The sequence below is a fragment of the Amblyraja radiata genome, chromosome 6 (assembly GCF_010909765.2).
Source record: "Amblyraja radiata isolate CabotCenter1 chromosome 6, sAmbRad1.1.pri, whole genome shotgun sequence".
NCBI classification, from domain to species: Eukaryota; Metazoa; Chordata; class Chondrichthyes; order Rajiformes; family Rajidae; genus Amblyraja; species Amblyraja radiata.
In genome coordinates, this window is record NC_045961.1 from 32428091 (window position 1) to 32447682 (window position 19592).

The 19592-nt window shown below is 43.0% G+C and overlaps 1 protein-coding gene across 1 annotated transcript in view; it reads right to left on the reverse strand.

Moving 5' to 3' along the window:
* Positions 1-2767, reverse strand: part of tyr (tyrosinase) — a 47165-nt gene extending 44398 nt beyond the window's left edge. The window contains exon 1 of the mRNA XM_033022455.1: positions 1486-2767. Coding sequence (XP_032878346.1) covers positions 1486-2319 — 834 coding nt within the window. The 5' untranslated portion in view covers positions 2320-2767. The remainder of the gene's footprint in view (positions 1-1485) is intronic.
* Between the last annotated feature and the right edge of the window lie 16825 nt (positions 2768-19592).

Consider the following 19592-nt stretch of genomic DNA (forward strand, 5'->3'; position numbering starts at 1 on the left):
GAAAATTCAAGCAAAATTCAAGCAACCTCTAAACCTATGGATGAGGTTTAGAGGGAAATGGTGGGAAGCCAGTCAGCTGTGTATTGGAGCAATCAAGGCTAGAAACCAGGGTTTCATAGTGGAAGAACGGGGTGGATGTGGTAACAAGGGGGAGAAAATAGGATCGCTTGTTGCTGACATGGATATGTGGGTCAGATGCTCGGTAAAGATCAAATATCACAGCAAGGATGCAAACAACTAGTCAACTTCAAATATAATTCCAAGGGATAGACCACAAAAAGCTGGAGTAACTCAGTGGGTCAGGCAGCATCTCTGGAGAAAAGGAATAGGTGACGTTTCAGGTCGAGACCCTTCTACAGGCTGAAGGAGATGGGTAGAGCCAAAGCTTAAGGAATAGATTTTTATAGCGAATTGGGCAGTCAATGATTATGCACTTTCTAATATTTCACTGGATAAAATTCAATAATGGTGTTTAGATAAACAGTCTGATAATTTAAAGGCAGTGACATGGTAGAGGGCCATGCTGGTGAGATGGAGTTGGATATCTTCACTCTATATTGTGTACATGTCTTCAGATCCTATGGCGCACTACCAAGGCAGATTAGACAGACTATACAGAGAAATAATTCGTTCCATTAAGTTTTAAATGCCTGACAATTGTGGATGAAAGGAAAGGCAAATTAAGAATCTCCTATAGTTAAGGTATTATGCATGCGTGGTCTCCAGTAACAAGTCTCGTTTTGAGTAATATTATATTTAAATATTAATAAATATGAATATATTTATAAATATAATCATGTTTATTACTATTTGAATGTAATATTACTAAAACGAGACTTGTTACTGTAGTCCACGCATACACAGTACCTCAACTATAGCAATACTTCCGATATTCAATGGTCTCAAGAGAGTGAACCTGCCGCTGAATGTTGATGGTATGGGTTTCAGTCTTATGCCCCTGTCTCACGTAAACCTGAACGGAGACCTCTTGAGACTTTGCGCCCCACCCAAGGTTTCCGTGCGGTTCCCGGAGGTTGCAGGTGGTTGCCGGAGGTTGCAGGTAGTGGAAGGAGGTAGGGTGACTGACAAAAACCTCCGGGAACCGCACGGAAACCTTGGGCGGGGCACAAAGTCTCCAGAGATTTCCGTTCAGGTTTCCTAAGTGGGACAGTGGCATAAAACCAGCGCAGGGAACACTCTGCAGTTACTCATGTTCATGAGCCCCACTCCCCACCAACCCCCCACCCCCCTCACCACGAACACTGGAGCAGCTGAGAGTCAGTTCACATATTGTCCACATAATAAAATACTGCAGGATATAAAACATCAGCGAATACGCCACAGGTCATTTTATTACCTACAAGGAAGAAAAATAGACCAATATATAGAAATAATATTTTGCAATTGTGAACATGCACGGTTTAAGTTACTTTCTCTTGCACTGCATTAATAAATGTGGAGGTAAAATATTTATTTGTGTTGTACCTGCCATGCGGAAAAGATAGAAGCCAAGCTGAGAAGGTCGGGGTTTGTGGTATGGCGGCCTCCCATATACTCGTCAGTGCAGATGGTGCACGATTCGGAATCTCTCCAGTCCCAGTAAGGGATGGTGAAGTTGTAATTGTTCACTGTCTTCCTCAGTTCGTTTTCCCACAGCAACATGAAGGCTCGGTGCCAGGTAAGGAAGGCTGGGCCTTCGTGGGCAAAGTTAATATCTGTCCAAAGGCCGGACGCACCCAGCAGCGCGTCTCTGGACGTGTAGTAATGCATCCAAACAAACAGATCATACACACTCACGTCTCTGAACATGGGACTTGAGCCATTGCGCATCTGGGCATAAGTCCCTGTGGCGATCTGATAGGTCTGACTGATGGTGTATTTAGCGAGGTTGAGATAGGCAATTAGCTGGTCCTTCTCTTCGACACTCAGGTCCAATATATTTTTCCTGATGGACATGCGTTTCTCTGCGCAATTGGCACCGACGAAGCCAAACCTGCAGTCCTCGCAATGGACGCCCATGAAGTTTTGGTTGCATCGGCAAGTCCTGTTGTAAAAGACCGTCGGCCACTTCTCCCGGTCATCCACTCCCTCGAACGGGAACTGGGCTCCATAAGGAGCGGAGATCAGCAGCACGTCTTCACACGAACCTCTTCCAGACCTCACCCCACACGGGGAACTGTCCCCACGCCAAACTGGGCAACACTCTTTGCTGGCGAGTGCATCTGGAGAGGTACACGCACGGGGGAATTGTTGAAGAGAGAGTCTGCAAAGGCTCTGAACGCAAAGAAACCAAAGAACCACGTTTTGGGGTGGTTTCATTCTGCCTCGATTCAGAGCAAGGATTCAAATACTTCGACTTATATCTCAACCTCGCATCACATGTCCAGGATTAATGAAAAGAGCTTTTCTTCCCTGATTACGCAAATCATCACCTCACCACAGCCCACATCTGGTGAGGGTTTACAATGCCTTTTATTTTCATTTCCCACTACAAAATCTGTGTGATTCTCAACAATGATTAGTTCAACAGCTTATATAATAGTTGAACTACTTCTAGACGGTAATACATAATTATTCACATTTCCACAGAGAAGACTCTATCGATTCATCAAACGCAACGGCGCACGTTACGGCTAAATAACTTGTAACTCAAACTTTCTTCAAAGGAAGCCACAAGGAAGATGGAATTAAGGATGGTTAGATAACAACATTCACGGTCAACTCAAAATAACTTGGAGATAGCACAAGACACGTAGGAAACACGTCCCTTCATACTGTACCACAGAATGTAAGCGGGCTATTCTCCTCTGCAGTTAGTGGTTCTGTGCAGAATAAGGTCGGCGATGGCTGTGAAATTCATTAATCTAATGTAAAAAAAACGAGCATCCCGTGTTCAGTCCAACGCATCAGAGAATGTTAAGAATTTGCCCTGGTGCAACTCAGGAGGACGAGTTGATGTATCTGAACGGTGTTGCTGACATTTAAGGCACAAAGCGAATTGTGGATCACAAGCGCAATGCTTGAATGGCGCAGGAGCACGAGTTTCTTTAATCCTCGGGCTCTAAACCACAGGGTGCATTTGAAGTTTAACGAAGCCTCGCACAAGAATGTAATTCTTGTGTTGGAAGGAACTGCAGACGCTGGTTTACACTGAAGATAGGCACAAAATGCTGGAGTAACTCAGCGGGACGGGCGGTATTTAGACGTTTTAAATGTCATTCCATTACTTTGTCGGGGCTCAGATGACAATTTAGAATAAAGTTGCTAACAAGGACAACCTGTATTCGTGTCAAGGTAATTGTACACTTTATAAACGAGGAATGGAGACGCAAAGACGGACGAGGAGGCGAGAAGTGGATATTTATGGATTTAATTCATGCATACGTGAAAAGATTAAATGGACCAAGACTAGGTCCAAAATTAAATTTTCTTTCAAGTCAAGTCACATTTATTTATATAGCACATTTAAAAAACAACTCTCGTTGACCAAAGTGCTTTACATTTGTTATAAGAATAGTATACACAAGCAAGCTACATACATATATACAAATAGTCCTCGCTCAGAGGACGTCAGGAAAGGCTTGGGAGAACAGATAAGTTTTTAGTCTAGACTTAAAGGAGTCGATGGAGGGGGCAGTTCTGATGGGGAGGGGGATGCTGTTCCACAGTCTGGGCGTGGTCGCCCCTGAGCTTCTGCCTAGACCGCGGGAGCTTATGCCTAGACCTTTGTAGGAAACTCAAGGAATTGCAGATATAGGGAGGTTTCAGGGCAGTGGGTTCACGACCCATGACCCGTACTGTTGCTATGCAACTCCAAATGGAGTACACGCGATGAACTGCAGGTAAGCACTTACCATTGTTTCCAGAGTAGCGGGCCCGTTAAAACCCGCTGAAATTGTCAATGTTTGCGCTGTAAATAATTATGGAAATCGGGATAAAGGTGAGAGTCATTTAACCTACTCCAGAATTCCAAAAGTGAGGAGAAATGACGGTAGATAGAAGCGAGAGCTGAAGGGACAACAGTCAGAGTGCTTGGCGAACATTGGCCGTTTGCTCGCTGTATTTTATCAACTAAGGCATTATTTGTGTTTTTTCTTGATTCCTTTGGCATCTAAAAAGTTTCAGAAGTGATAAGTCTGGCTGTAAATTTTTTAAATCGCCCATGGTTCTCAAGTGGGTTTTTACATACAAAATGCAAACGCATCTGAAGAAAAATTTACAGCCAGATTTATCACTTCTGAGACTTTTTAGATGCCAAAGGAATCAAGAAAGAACACAAATAATGTCTTACTGTTGATGAAATGCAGTGAGCAAATGCGATAATTCCCAATATTTTCAATTCCGATATCTGCACGGCCAATGTTCACCAAGCACTTTAGCTGCTGTTGTCCCTTCAGCTCTCGCTTCTCTTTACCTTCATTTCGCTTCACTTTTGGAATTCTGAAGTTGGGTACATGTGTCTCACACTTACCCCGACTTCCACAATTTTTTTCAACGCAAAAATTCAACATTTTGGCGTTTTTTAACAGGTATTAAAATATGCGTTTATTGCATTAATAACATATACCGGAAGTTAGGGATGTCCTCCAGATGGATTAACCGGCTCCGTGCCTCAAGCCCTATGACCCAGTGACCTTACGTGCAAACCACCTATTGGAATCATGAGCAAAACAATAACGTGCTGAATGAACATCCGAAGAAGGCCTTAGACCCACAGCATCGCCTGTCACTGAGTTCTACTCTAACACTTTGTGTTTTGCACAACTTTTAAAGTATTTTTTCCATCGTAGGTTTCTCCCGGACCCGCTAGCCGATATCCACGTGGATTTGCCCCAGGGGATAAGGGCTAGCGGGTCTGGGCGATGGAAACATTACTTTAAAAGTAGGTATGTTGCAAAGCCTACCTGAAGCGTCGCGGAAAATCTGTCGCTGCGGGTGTGCGCGATTTTGGCGCCGTTTAGAGGGGGGCGGGTTTAAAATGCGATTTTCTCTAGGCTGTTCAAATCGAAGATGTTCAGCCTAGTTAATTATTAACGAAAAATCGCTGGAAGACCCCGTCGCAAAAGCTATTATTAGTTTTAAAGGCCTCGTAAAATAGTTATAGTAGTTTAAAAATCAATCTCTAAACCCGCGACCGTCAGCAACCGCAGGGTCTCATAAAGCAAATAATTGAAGGTATGCTGTATATTTTTACATTAAAAAGGGCTTCTAAAGATCCCTTTATACAAAGTTTAATATTGCGAGTAGCTCATTTTGGGCCCATTATATCCCGCAGTATTTTTCTGGGCATTTGAGGGCACAAATCTACCACAATGTGAACGTTCTAAACCAGCGCGTTCCACAGGGACCCACTAGAAAGCTGATTTAAATGGGCATTTATTTACAGCAATTGAACACTAAATTCCTTCCATTTGGCCTATAAATTAATGTAAATGAGATTTTAAAATCATGTTTTATTGTGAATTATTTGTGAATATTATTTGGACATTTAGGCTATTTAAAAATGTTAATCATTTATTAAGAAATGGATAGATGTTTAGATCTAGTAATTGAAGTCTGAAATTAGCTACAATTAGGTAACTAACTAATTATATGCTTTAATTTCAGGTCATCCAAGTAAGATTATTTTATATTTGTTTCAGAATGCTTCAATCTATGATAACTGAAAATTTCATTCAGTTCTCTTAATTTTTAAGAAAGTTATGGGCTTTTGACTGTTCACGATCACAGCTTTTTTGTTATGTCCATAGAAAATCAATAGGGAACAAGATGCTCATTTCCCAGTATGAAAATGGCCATAACTTTTTAAATACTTGAGATATGAAAGTGAATTAGGTGTCAAATTAAACTTATTTTTATGCTTTATCTGATGGGATAAATTGCAGACTTGATTTTTTAAATCTCAAAATTTTGTAACATTGCTATTAAAAGTTGTGCAATTTACTTTAAAAGATTTAGCAAATCTAAAGCTTATATTGGGATGGATATGCCGAAATAGGAAAGGGTTCGGTAGCTTGATCAAATCGTGGCATTTAACAGATTTAGACAATAGACAGTGTGAGTGCCATGTGAGCAGCTGAGCTAGTAGGTTTTGAGCCAGGAGGCAGGGCAAGGCAGCAGCGAGAAGGTTTAAAAGTGCTCTATTGCTTGGCTCTGAGAGTCACAGCACCCAATAAGAAAAGGTGAAGCTGCCAATTGATGGCAGCTGGGTGTTGAGCCCAAGTAAGTCCTGTTTTCTGGGGGTAGGTGTTTTTACTGAGGAGATCGTAGAAGCTAAGGAAATGAGGCATTGGTGTAATGATGTCGTAAATCATATATGAATTACCAGAGGTGGTTTTAAATCTAAAGGGCCCATCCCAAGGTGTTCCTGCAAATCAAATGGAGGATAACATGATTCATCAAAGATATAACAGGACAGGATATGTGATAACATTTAGATGATTGACGGTGGTAAATGTGGAGAGGATGAGTGGAGGGGTGGGATTTGAGAGATTCCAGATAATAGACAATAGGTGCAGGAGTAGGCCATTCGGCTCTTTGAGCCAGCACCACCATTTAATGTGATCATGGCTGATCATCCCCAATCAGTACCCCATTCCTGCCTTCTCCCCATATCCCCTGACTCTGCTATTTTTAAGAGCCCTATCTAGTTCTCTCTTGAAAGCATCCAGAGAACCTGCCTCCACCACCCTCTGAGGCAGAGAATTCCACAGACTCACCACTCTCTGTGAGAAAAATTGTTTCCTCGTCTCCGTTCTAAATGGCCTACTCCTTATTCTTAAACTGTGGCTCCTGGTTTTGGACTCCCCCAACATCGGGACCATGTTTCCTGCCTCTAGCGTGTCCAAACCCTTAACAATCTTATATGCTTCAATGAGATACCCTCTCATCCTTCTAAACTCCAGCATGTACAAGCCCAGCTGCTCCATTCTCTCAGCATATGACAGTCCCGCCATCCGGGGAATTAACCTTGTAAACCTACGCTGCCCTCCCTCAATAGCAAGAATGTCCTTCCTCAAATTAGGATACTAAAACTGCACACAATACCCAGGTGTGGTCTCACTAGGGCTCTGTACAACTACAGAAGGACCTCTTTGCTCCTATATTCGATTCCTCTTGTTAAAAAGGCCAACATGCCATTCACTTTCTTCACTGCCTGCTGTACCTGCATGCTTACTTTGGTAGATTGATGAACAAGGACCCCCAGATCCCGTTGTACTTCCCCTTTTCCCAACTTGACGCCATTTAGATAGTAATCTGCCTTCCTGTTTTTGTTACCAAAGTGGATAACCTCACATTTATCCGCATTAAACTTCATCTGCCATGCATCTGCCCACTCCCCCAACCTGTCCAAGTCACCCTACATTCTCATAGCATCCTCCTCACAGTTCACACTGCCACCCAGCTTTGTGTCATCTGCAAATTTCCTAATGTTACTTTGAATCCCTTCATCCAGAATTAGAGCTGGGAGCCATGTAGAGACAGAAAGAAGTCAACAGCTGCCTGGGAAAAATGTTGACAAAGGAAAGCCCTAAATCTCTGATATCACTCCACAACCCCGTGTTTGTGGCCTCTGTGTGTTTCAGAAGCCGATTGATTTGATCACAATGGCAGCATTTAATTTTCCAGGATTATCCAGACCAAACACAAAGTCCTTTGATAAATTTACATTTTTCCCGAGAGGGATGGAGAAGAAACAGGCCCTATAATGAGTTGAATATTAACAATCTTACTATTGGCTGCATTGCAACCCAAAGCAGAATTTCTTTGATTTGAACCTCCGTCCTTGCTGTTCGGCAGGCAAAACCAAACTTGAGTGGTTGTTGGTGGAGTATAATGTTTTTGAATTGGTTTAGTTTAGTTTGGTTTGTTATTTGTCATGTGCAGTGAAAAGCTTTTTTATTGTGTGCTATCCAGTCAGTGGAACGACTGTGCATGATTACAATCAAGCCGTCTACAGTGTACAATCACAGGATAAAGGGAATAATGTTCACTGCAAGGTAAAGTCTAATAAAGTCTGATTAAAGGTAGTCCGCTGGTCTTCAATGGTAGGTCAGGACTGCTCTCTAGTTGGTGATAGGCTGGTTCAGTTTCCTGATAACAGCTGGGAAGAAACTGTCCCTGAATCTGGAGAGAGGAGAACAAGGAGTGACCAGGGTGAGGCTGGTCCTTGATTAGGTGGCCTTGCTGTGACATGCCGTAATGTATCAGTGGCAAATAATTCAAGCCTACACTGACTCAATTTCCTACAGTTCAAGTATTAAGAATCAGTGATGCCCAGCAAAAGGACTACTCCAACACAACATCCCAATATCTTGTCACTGCCTGCCCAATGAGCTCTCTGTCATTTTGACACAACCTCAGAAAGTAGCATAATTGGTCCTGTTTGATAATGTTTGATTAGTGGTGGCACTGCCTAAGCAGCTGCAGCTCGCCTGCAGTCCGTTTGTCATTTTTCTTTTTGTCTTTTTTTTTGTCATGTTAGGGGTATTCTCTTGGTTTATTTTTAGTTGTGTAAATGTGGGGGGTGGGGTAAACTTAAAAAAAATCTCTTCCTTGAACGGGGACGCGACCTTTTCCTTGTCGTGTCTCCCTTTCGCTGGGGCCTAACATCGTGGAGCTGGCGGCCTCCAATCGATCTGATGGCTCTGGTCGTAGAGCCTGTGGACTTACCATCACAGAGCTGGCTGACTTCGGAAGCTGTCGTGGCGCTGTGTCTGCGACCCGACTTCGGAGCTTCGGATGCTTTGGCCGCAGGCCCTGTGAACATTAACATCGGGAGCTCGCAGATCCCTGGTAGGAGACTGATTTTCGGGAGCTCCCGCAATGGCAACTTCAACCGCCCCGAATCGCGGGGTTTGGATTGGCCTGTCGCAGGGCTTTTCATTGCCCGGCGTGGCTTAATCGGCCGCTGGACTTACCATCACCCGCCGGGGGCTTTAACATCAAGATCCTCGATCACCTCGATGCAGCAGTTTGACTGCATGACCGCGGGAGAAGAACAGGGAAGAGATAAGACTTTTGCCTTCCATCACAGTGAGGAGGTGTTTGGAGATTCACTGTGATAGATGTTTGTGTGAAACTGTGTTAATTGTGTGGTTTTTTTTTTTGTTGCTGTCATGACTGCAGGGAACAAAGTTTAGTTCAAACTTTTGTTAGTTTGCATGAAATATAAAGACATTCCATTCCAAAGCAAGAGACTCAAGGGATATTTAGATTTTTTAAACAAATGTCTCTCATTGGAATACGGAGAGCAGAATCGTATTATGGGTGCAGGTCACAACCTGAAATGTCATATATCCATTTCCTTCCACAGACGCAATGAGTTCCTCCAGACGTTTTTTCCCCCTTCATCACATTATGGGCATAAGGAGAAAGGGTGAAGAGCTAAAGAGATTTTTTTTTAAAATACACATGGTGCTGGAATAACTCAACAGGTCGCTGTCCTGGCCACTGCTATTTTTAAACCCCCGGCTGCTGCTAATCCTTTGCAGCGGTCGCTGACCTGGCCGCGCCGGCAGCTGTAATATTTAAATCTGCCAGCTCCTTACGGAACCTCCACGGCGGCCTCCAAATCCGGCCGCCTGCTCCCGTTCAGAGCTCCAACGGCAGCAGCAGCGCAGGCTGCGGCCGTCAGCTACTCCGTGCCCGCTGTACTGCAGCGGTCCGTTCCTGAAAACAAAATTGGCTTACCTGCCAGAGCAGTTTCGAACTGCTCCGATTCCCGCGCCATGCGTCGACGTATTGACGCGCATGCGGGCTGGCTGGCTCTTCACGTAGTCACTCACGTGACTTTGAAATAAAATTCCCTTAGTAGTTTGAGTTAATAGACTCCAAGTCATATAACCATATAACCATATAACAATTACAGCACGGAAACAGGCCATCTCAGCCCTTCTAGTCCGTGCCGAAGTCATATCAGATAAATAAAAGCATGTTACCTCAAATGAGAGTTTCTTTAGAATATCCAATAGACAAAGACTATAATTTTCAGCCACAACCTCTCAGATAATAAAAAAGATTTCAGTTGTTAACAGGAAATATGTAAATGTTCAGATGGATTGTGAATGATCATATAGAAGAATGGTGGCCTACTGCTGCTATTATTTTCTCATGTGATTTTGTGGCCAGGCTACAAATGTGGAGAATGGAGAAAAAGTAGCTAGAATTTAACCTGCTGTTACACAGTAAATGGTAACCTGTCTCTTCACAGATGATGGCCTAGCAGCCAGGTAATTGCAGCTTTGTAATATCTATATTAATTTGATTGAATGATTGAAGTAAATTGTGCCATTTTGAACCTTTAGCAAATCATTCCTGTATATTGTTGTCAAACACAGTGATGTAAATTATATAAAAATGGATTACTACACTTTAATTTGATATTATTATAGCTGACATTTCTCTTTACATCAATAAAGAGTTGTTATACTGGTTTTAGCAAAACATTATTATTATCATCTAATTTGCACTGTAAAATAAATGTTTAGTGTTTTTACTTGGTGCATTATTCATCAGAAAATCCATGGCTAAATTACAGTGGAAGACAATCTAAAAATCAATGTTTAAAAATTAAGTTTAATTTCATTAGACTTTTACAATAGATGAGCAGAAAATGAGCTTTCTATTTGTAGATAAATATTAGAACTAATAATTACTACTGAGAACTAGATATTGAATGTTTTAAGGCCTGCAAGGATTATCTAATCATTTATAATATTTTTAGGTTTCAATTTGATATATAATATCATATATTAAAATTAGATTCAATGCAAGTAATTCAATGCGTTTGTGGGATTGCATTTCATGAATCAGAAATGCAAATAATTTAAATATTATTAATCTCAGTAATTATGTTAACATCAATCATTAAAAGGGGGGGGGCGCTCCTCTGTGTGCAGCCATGTCAGCAGCGCGTCAGTTTTTCCAGCTTTTTTTTATTTTTTAGTATGTTTTAAAGTGTGTATTTTGTTTTTCTTCGTGTGTTTTGTGTGGGGGGTGGTGTGGGGGGGTAAGGGGGAAACCGCTTCGGTCGCCTCCTCCATGGAGAGGCGACTTTTTCCAGGTCGCCTCCCCCGTGGCCTAACATCAAGGATCGACGCGGCCTTTCCCGGAGACGCGCCCGGGGCTTCAGCGGCGGGCGCAGCGTGGACTCTCGGCGTGGAGCGGGCGACCCTCGCTGGGGCTCGCTGGAGGGGAGCGCTCCGTTTCGCTGGCCCGGGGCAGCCGGCAGCCTGAAGTCGCAGCCTGAAGCCGCGGTCTGCAGAGCTCCAGCTGGTGCGGGGTCTACAGCCCGGGATCTCACGTTGGGGACCCGGGGGAAGAAGAAGCCATCACTGCCGGCCCGCGGCCAACTTCTACCGCGGGTGTGGCATGGACTTACCATCACCCCTGGAGGGGAACTTCGACCGCCGGCCCTGCAGTCTACGGTGCTTCTGGCTGCGGCGGGGACTTTAAATCTCGACCGCCGGCCTGCGGCCTACAACAATCTAAAGCCACGGTCTCCAGTGAGGAAGAGCCGATCCTGGACTGACTGGACTCTGGTCCTGTACACGGGGGGGAAATGGAGGAGGACTGGCCAAATTTTTGTGCCTTCCACCACAGTGATGAATGCTGTGGTGGATGTTTGTGTTACAGTTTTATTGTGTGTTCTTTATTATTGTACTGCTGCTGACAACCCAAATTTCCACCAACCCTGGTTGTGTGGCAAATAAATTCTATCTATCTATCTATCTATCTATCTATCTATCTATCTATCTATCTATCTATCTATCTATCTATCTATCTATCTATCTATCTATCTATCTATCTATCTATCTATCTATCTATCTATCTATCTATCTATCTATCTATCTATCTATCTATCTATCTATTATCGTACTTGAACCTACATCAGAATATCGGTGATTCAATGTTAATTTTGAATTCTTCATCTTTTTTTGTAAATTGGATTGTAATTTGGCCTTGTAATTTGGAAGATGAGATATAAAAGTTGCCACATTCAGAAAATTACAAAGGGCTATTGTGAAGATCATCAGAGACTTTATTTTGTAAGATTGTTAATTCCACAAGGAGTCACTGAAACAAGGCTGTGAAAGCAGACACATTCCTTTGTAGCAAATGGGTCAGGGAAACCAAAGCTCTCACCCTGGGCACTCTGATAGTCTTGTGACTGCTTATGCTTCCTAATGTCTTTGAGGAGATATATGGGAGGGCAGTATCTTTGTTCTTGTTGAGCGTATAAATTGCTCTTCAATTTGGCTTCAAATCAAACACTCCGTTAAAATGTGCAGCTTACACTATTAGTGAAGGCCAACAAATGAATTCAAATCAAATGTTCTGCACTAGATTCACTCGCTCTGGCTGACATTGAGATGAGCAGCCAGATATAACATCTATTCAGCCATTCATCAGAGGATATTACGAATGCCCCTGGAATCTATGAGGTGGATGTGGAAATCAAATGCACTCATGGAACAACCTGCACAGTAACGCAGCAGGAGAGTTGCTGCCTTACAGCGAATGCAGAGTGGAAACCCGGGTTCGATCCTGACAACGGATGCTTTCTGTATGGAATTTGTACGTTCTCCCCGTGACCTGCGTGGGTTTTCTCTGAGATCTTTGGTTTCCTCCCACACTCCAAAGACGTACAGGTATGTAGGTTAATTGGCTTGGTAAATGTAAAAATTATCCCGAATGGGTATAGGATAGTGTTAATGTGCGGGGATCGCTGGTCGGCGCGGACCCGGTGGGCAGTAAGGGCCTCTTTCCACGCTGTATATCTAAACTAAATTAAATTCTGCAATGCAATATGCAGGTGAAGGGTGGACTGCATGACATATATACTGCAGCTAACCAGTAGATCTCAAACAAGTGCTAACAGGCCTTCAGTTTGATTCGGCTTTGTATTAGACATGACCATGAAAGTTAGGATTTGTTGCAAACTTTGATATTTAGCCTTTTTTTGTTTCAATTAGGTTTTGGAATGCATTTGACATCTTTGACTATCATGATTGAAAATAATAGCTGGAACAGATAGAAACATAGAAACATAGAAACATAGAAAATAGGTGCAGTAGGAGGCCATTCGGACCTTCGAGCCAGCACCGCCATTCATTGTGATCATGGTTGATCATCCCCAATCAATAACCCGTGCCTGCCTTCTCCCCATATCCCTTGATTCCACTAGCCCCTAGAGCGCTATCTAACTCTCTCTTAAATCCATCCAGTGACTTGGCCTCCACTGCCCTCTGTGGCAGGGAATTCCAAAAATTTACAACTCTCTGGGTGAAAAAGTTTTTTCTCACCTCAGTCTTAAATGGCTTCCCTTTTATTCTAAGACTGTGGCCCCCAGTTCTGGACTTGCCCAACATTGGGAACATTTTTCCTGCAGCTAACTTGTCCAGTCATTTTATAATTTTATATGTTTCTATAAGATATCCCCTCATCCTTCTAAACTCCAGTGAATCCAAGCCTAGTCTTTTCAATCTTTCCTCATATGACAGTCCCGCCATCCCAGGGATCAATTTTGTGAACCTATGCTGCACTGCCTCAATCACAAGGATGTCCTTACTCAAATTCGGAGACCAAAACTGGACACAATACTCCAGATGTGGTCTCACCAGAGCCCTATACAACTGCAGAAGATCCTCTTTACTCCTATACTGAAATCCTCTTGTTATGAAGGCCAACATTCCATTAGTTTTCTTCACTGCCTGCTGTACCTGCACGCCAACTTTCAGTGACTGGTGTACAAGGACGCCCAGGTCTCGCTGCACCTCCCCCTTGCCTAACCTAACCCCATTGAGATAATAATCTGCCCCCTTATTTTTGCCGCCAACCTGCAAACTTCTAACATCCTCTTCATAGCTCACACTGCCACCCAGATTTGGGTCATCCGCAAACTTGCTAGTGTTTCTCCTAATTCCCTCTTCCAAATCATTAATATATATGGTAAAAAGTTGCGGCCCCCAACACCGAGCCTTGCGGCACTCCACTCGCCATTGCCTGCCATTTTGAAAAGGACCCATTCACTCCTACTCTTTGCTTCCTGTCTGCCAACCAATTTTCTATCCATGGCAACACCCTACCCCCAATACCATGTGCTCTAATTTTAGTCACCAGTCTCCCGTGCGGGACCTTATCAAAGGCTTTCTGAAAGTCTAGATACACTACATCCACTGGCACACCTTCATCAATTCTACTTGACACATCCTCAAAAAATTCCAGAAGATTAGTCAAGCATGATTTCCCTTTCATAAATCCACGTTGACTTGGACTAATCCTTTCACTGCTATCCAAATGCCCCATTATTACCTCTTTAACAATTGACTCCAGCATCTTTCCCACCACCGGTCAGGCTAACTGGTCTGTAATTCCCCGTTTTCTCTCTCGCTCCTTTCATTAGCCACCAATCCACAGGAACTGATCCTGAATCGATCGATCATTGGAAAATGATCACCAATGCGTCCACTATTTCTAGAGCCACCTCCTTGAGGACACTGGGATGGAGACCATCAGGCCCAGGGGATTTATCATCCTTCAGTCCCATTAGCGTTCCCAATATTATTTCTTGCCTGATGCAAATTTCTTTCAGTTCCTCTATCCCCTTAGATTCTCTGTCCTCCAGTACATCTGGGAGATTGCTTGTGTCTTCCTTAGTGAAGACAGATCCGAAGTACCTGTTCAACTCTTCTGCCATTTCCTTGTTACCCATAATAATTTCACCTGTGTCTGCCTTCAAGGGACCCACATTTGACTTTGCTACTCTTTTCCCCTTTACATATCTAAAGAAGCTTTTACTGTCCTGCTTTATATTCCTGACCAGCTTCCCTTCGTACTTCATCTTTTCAGCCCGTATTGCCCGTTTTATTTCCTTCTGTTGTCCTATGAAAGTTTCCCAATCTTCTGGCTTTCGGCTACTCTTTGCTGTGTTATACATCTTTTTTTAAAGTTTTATTCTATCCCTAACTTCTCTTGTCAGCCACGTTTGCCTCCTACTCCCCTTAGAATCTTTCTTCCTTTTGGAATGAAATGATCCTGCGTCTTCCGGATTATGCCCAGAAATTCCTGCCATTGCTGTTTTACTGTCACTCCTGCTAGTATCCCTTTCCAGTCTATCTTGGCCAGCTCCTCTCTCATGCCTTCATAGTCCCCTTTGTTCAACTGTGTTCAAAATTGTGTTCCAGTTTCACCCAGAATAATGCTATGAAAATTAGCTTGGTGAACAAATTGCAAAACTAAACCATCAGATTCAAATATAAACATGCTGTGGGGTTAAAGCAAGTGTACATCTTGATATCAGATTTGTGAATTTAGTAAACAGTCATATAGTTGAATTTGAGATTTGAGATACTGCTTACACATGGATTGGGGCTGCACATTTTAACAGAGTGTTTGATTTGATTTGGAAGGATGAGAGGGAATCTTATTGAAACATATAAGATTATTAAGGGTTTGGACACGCTAGAGGCAGGAAACATGTTCCCAGAACACTGTTTAAGAATAAGGGGTAAGCCATTTAGAACGCATATGAGGAAACACTTTTTCACACAGAGAGTTGTGAGTCTGTGGAATTCTCTGAGAGTGGTGGAGGCCGGCTCTCTGGATACTTTCAAGAGAGAGCTAGATAGGGCTCTTAAAGATAGTGGAGTCTGGGGATATGGGGAGAAGGCAGGAACGGGGTACAGATTGTGGATGATCAGCCATGATTACATTGAATGGCGGTGCTGGCTCGAAGGGCTGAATGGCCTACTCCTGCACCTATTGTCTATTGTCTATTGAAGCTAAATTGAAGAGCAATAGATATGCTCAACACGGACAAAGATATTGTTGACAAGGAATGGATTTATCAAAGATAAGTACAAATAAATCATAGTAATAGATTTACGAAGACTTAACCCACAGGAATGTTAAAGTAGAACAATTACTGTGCATAAATAAAATGCTTCTGTACTAGCGATTTTTCATTTACCATATTAATAAGTTTGTTTGGTGGATGTTTAAATTCCTCAGTCAAACACATCTAAGACAAACACAGAAGATAGACACAAAAAGCTGGAGTATCTCAGCAGGTCAGTCAACATCTCTGGAGAAAAGGAATTGGTGATGTTTCAGATAGAGACCCTTCTTCAGATGGAAGAGTCTAAAAAAGGGTCTCTTAAACGTTACCTATTTTTCCCCCCAGAGATGCTGTCTGACCCGCTGAGTTATTCCAGCTTTTGGTGTCTATCATCGGTTGAAACCAGCATCTGCAGTTCCTTCCTAAGACAAACACAGGTAATTCCATCCATCATTTTACACGGCCGTGTAAAACAGGTAGAGCCTGTTTCCTCTACCACAGGCATTCTGTGGTTGCAGTTTATACCATCTAAAGTTGCTGTTATTTACCAAGGTTGTTCTGAGTACACCTCCTAAACCCACACCCTCGATCAATTGGAAGGAGGAAGGAAGGGGGAAGAGACGTACACCACCTGCAAGTAACCCTGTAGTTCACATCCATCTACACATGGAAATATTTCACCATTCCTTCATCACCATCTTCCACCTGTCATCATTTTTCTAAATTAGGCTAAATACCTCAGATTGGTCAGTATGGAAGAGGAGTTTTTATTCTAATAATTATGTTATACTGTTGCAATATATCTAAGAAAAGAACAACATGAGTATTAGTTGAAAGTCATACACTTCATTGATTCAAGCAAATATTTGAACAGGCGACACTGAGCCATGACTATATCCATATGTTTCGTGAGGAAGTTTAATGAAACCTCTTTTAGAAGAAGAATAGGAGGGAGAGAGTTCAACGCAGAAAATTTCAGCAGTTAGGTCTGACACTGTTGAAAGAACAGTCATCAAAGGAGGAGCAATTAGGATCAGGAGACACAAAGGGCCAGATCAGGAGGAATGATAATGTCCTGTTGCTATGGATGAGGTTCCTGCGATTGGGAAGGGTGGGGTGAGACCACTGAAGGAGCGGAATGGCAGTGAAGGTATAATATTAGAGAGTATGTTCATTTAATTGCCCCCATATTAAACTAACACGCAAAATATGGTTTATTTTGCTAGTGAAGTATTTTAGCCATTGAGTGTAATTGCTTATTTCACCCAAGTATTCAGAGCCTTGTAACTGACAATAAGCTGTCTACTCACTTCTCCTACAGCTTATGACCATAATGAAAGATTCAACTCTACATCATGATGAACTATATATTAAGAAGAAATGGTTGCTGGATTTGCGAAGAGTTTGAGCTTTTAATTCATAGTCAGCATTGGATATATGCCACTGACGGTGGGACCGTGAGTCCTCTCAAAAAATGTTGTTTTTTTCCCTCAGTGACATGTACTAGGAATGGAGGATGGAATGCTAAATAAACATCCTTTACAGAAGGGGCAGCAGAAGGTGGTAAACGGAATTGTGATGTGGCATATGGATGCTGCCCGATCCACTGAGTTATTCCAGTATGTTGTGTCTTTCCTAAAGCGGCCTTTTCACGGGGCGACTTGACGCAAGAGTTAACCAGAGTTTAACATCGTGGGAACCTCGTGCGGTAACAGTACGGCATTCGTGGACCACCGTGGACCACCGTAGCGCTAACGGCAGGTAATCGTGTAACTTGGTCACTCGGGAGAAAATTCAAGAAAGTTTGAATTTCTCCAAGAGTGACTTGTACACTTGTGGTTGAGCATTGCAACATTATATGGACGTAGTGGCCAGTGCGATATCCGTAATAACTCTTGCGGGTACCGTGGGAACTCCTGCGAATGGTGAACCCGGAAGCTGGACAGAGGGGACAGAAGGTGAGTAAAAATTGTCTTCTGTGGGATTGAATTTAAAAAATAAATAAAAATAAAGATTTGCATCCGCATATGGACATCAACTTATTCATGAGTTATGTTAATGAGATTCAAGAAAATAACTATAATCTTTAAAAGGGACTTTAAAAGGGACTTTACTGAAAGGTTACGCATTTTTATGGTCCGTGAGAAATTTTTCACATGTACTTCTTTGAGAGATACAGGTCGGAGTCCTCGCCGACTAGCGATCGATGCCTTTCCGAAGCAGAGTCCGGAACGCTACCAATCAATGTTGTACAGAGACCCGTGTAAGGAGTGAACTGCACATGCTGGTTTAAACCGAAGACAGACACAAAAAGCTGGAGTAACTCAGCGATTCAAGCAGCATCTCTGGAGAAAAATAGCTGATGTTTCGGGATGAGACACATCTTCAGACTCAATTCCGATTAGGCTGTCTGAAGAAGGGTTCCGATTCGAATCACCACCTATTCTTTTTCTCCAGAGATGCTGCCTGACCTGCTGACTTACTCCAGCTTTTTATGTTTTTCTTCCCAGATCTGACTTACCTGCTGAGTTACACCAACATTTTGTGTCCTTCTGTGCGTATTAACCAGCATTAACCAGCGTCTGCAGTTCCTTTAGACATTACCTAACTTCAGATTTTAGAGATATAGCGCGTGGGAACTCCTGCGAACGGTAAACCCGGAAGCTGGACAGAGGGGACAGAAGGTGAGTAAAAAAGGTGGTCTCAAGGGAACATGTATCCTTCGAGGACGTCCCACCTAATTGTCATTGTTGGATAATCTTTTTAACAGGAACACTTGCAGAGATGGCTCCCAGAAAATCTCAAAGAAAGGGGGTAAAGCGTGTCAGAGATGTTTTTGCCATGTTGCTCTATTCAGTTTCTATATTGTTTCAGTTTCTATATCTATATTGTTGCTCTATTCAGTTTCCCAGGGGGTCGGGATGGGACTGGAGTTGGGAGGGAAAGGTGGGGGAGTCGAGGGAGAGGAGGGGGAGACAGATGGGGGTGTCTTCATTTACTGGCGGCGGGTGTCTGTCACTGAAACAGGCAGGTGAGATTTCACATCCACCTTGTGTGTGCCTCTCTCTCTCTCTCCCTCCCTCTTACACAGGCTGAGAGACTCTGCCTCTGTGAGTGTACGTCTCTTTCTCCCCCTCTCCCACACACAGTAAGACCAAGGTACTGTGCTCAGTCCATCTGTGTCTCCCACATACACAGTAAAATATGTCTCCAAATGAGCCAATTCAACCAAGGGAGGATATTTATAGTGTGTGAAAAAAAAAGTTACTTCATTTGAGTCACGTGTAGTTCACGATGTTCATTCAAGATTTAACGCGAAAGCTCGGGAGACGGACAAGTCACTCGCACAAATAACAGAAATGCCGAGTACCGTGGGAACTCTTTATCTACCCCCCGTTATATCGTGCGAGACTCGTGCTGGACCACGACCACTTCACTCTGGTGACATCTTGCGTCAACTCGCCCCGTGAAAAAGCCCCATAAGTAAGGCAGTCTGTTGTAGATACATTCAAGGTAAGCAGTATTGAACAAAATGCTCCTAAACCCTTTAAAAATGTCCAGGTAACTGAGCTTTCATTCAAATTATAGTGACATCATATAGTGATGTTCAATCTGAAGTAGGCTCGACCTGAAACGTCACCTATCTACGTTCTCCAGAGTTGCAGCCTGACCTGCCACGTTACTCAGGCACTTTGTGTTCTTTTGTAAAGTGATATCATGATGTGTTTAGATACAGTACATCAATATCCAA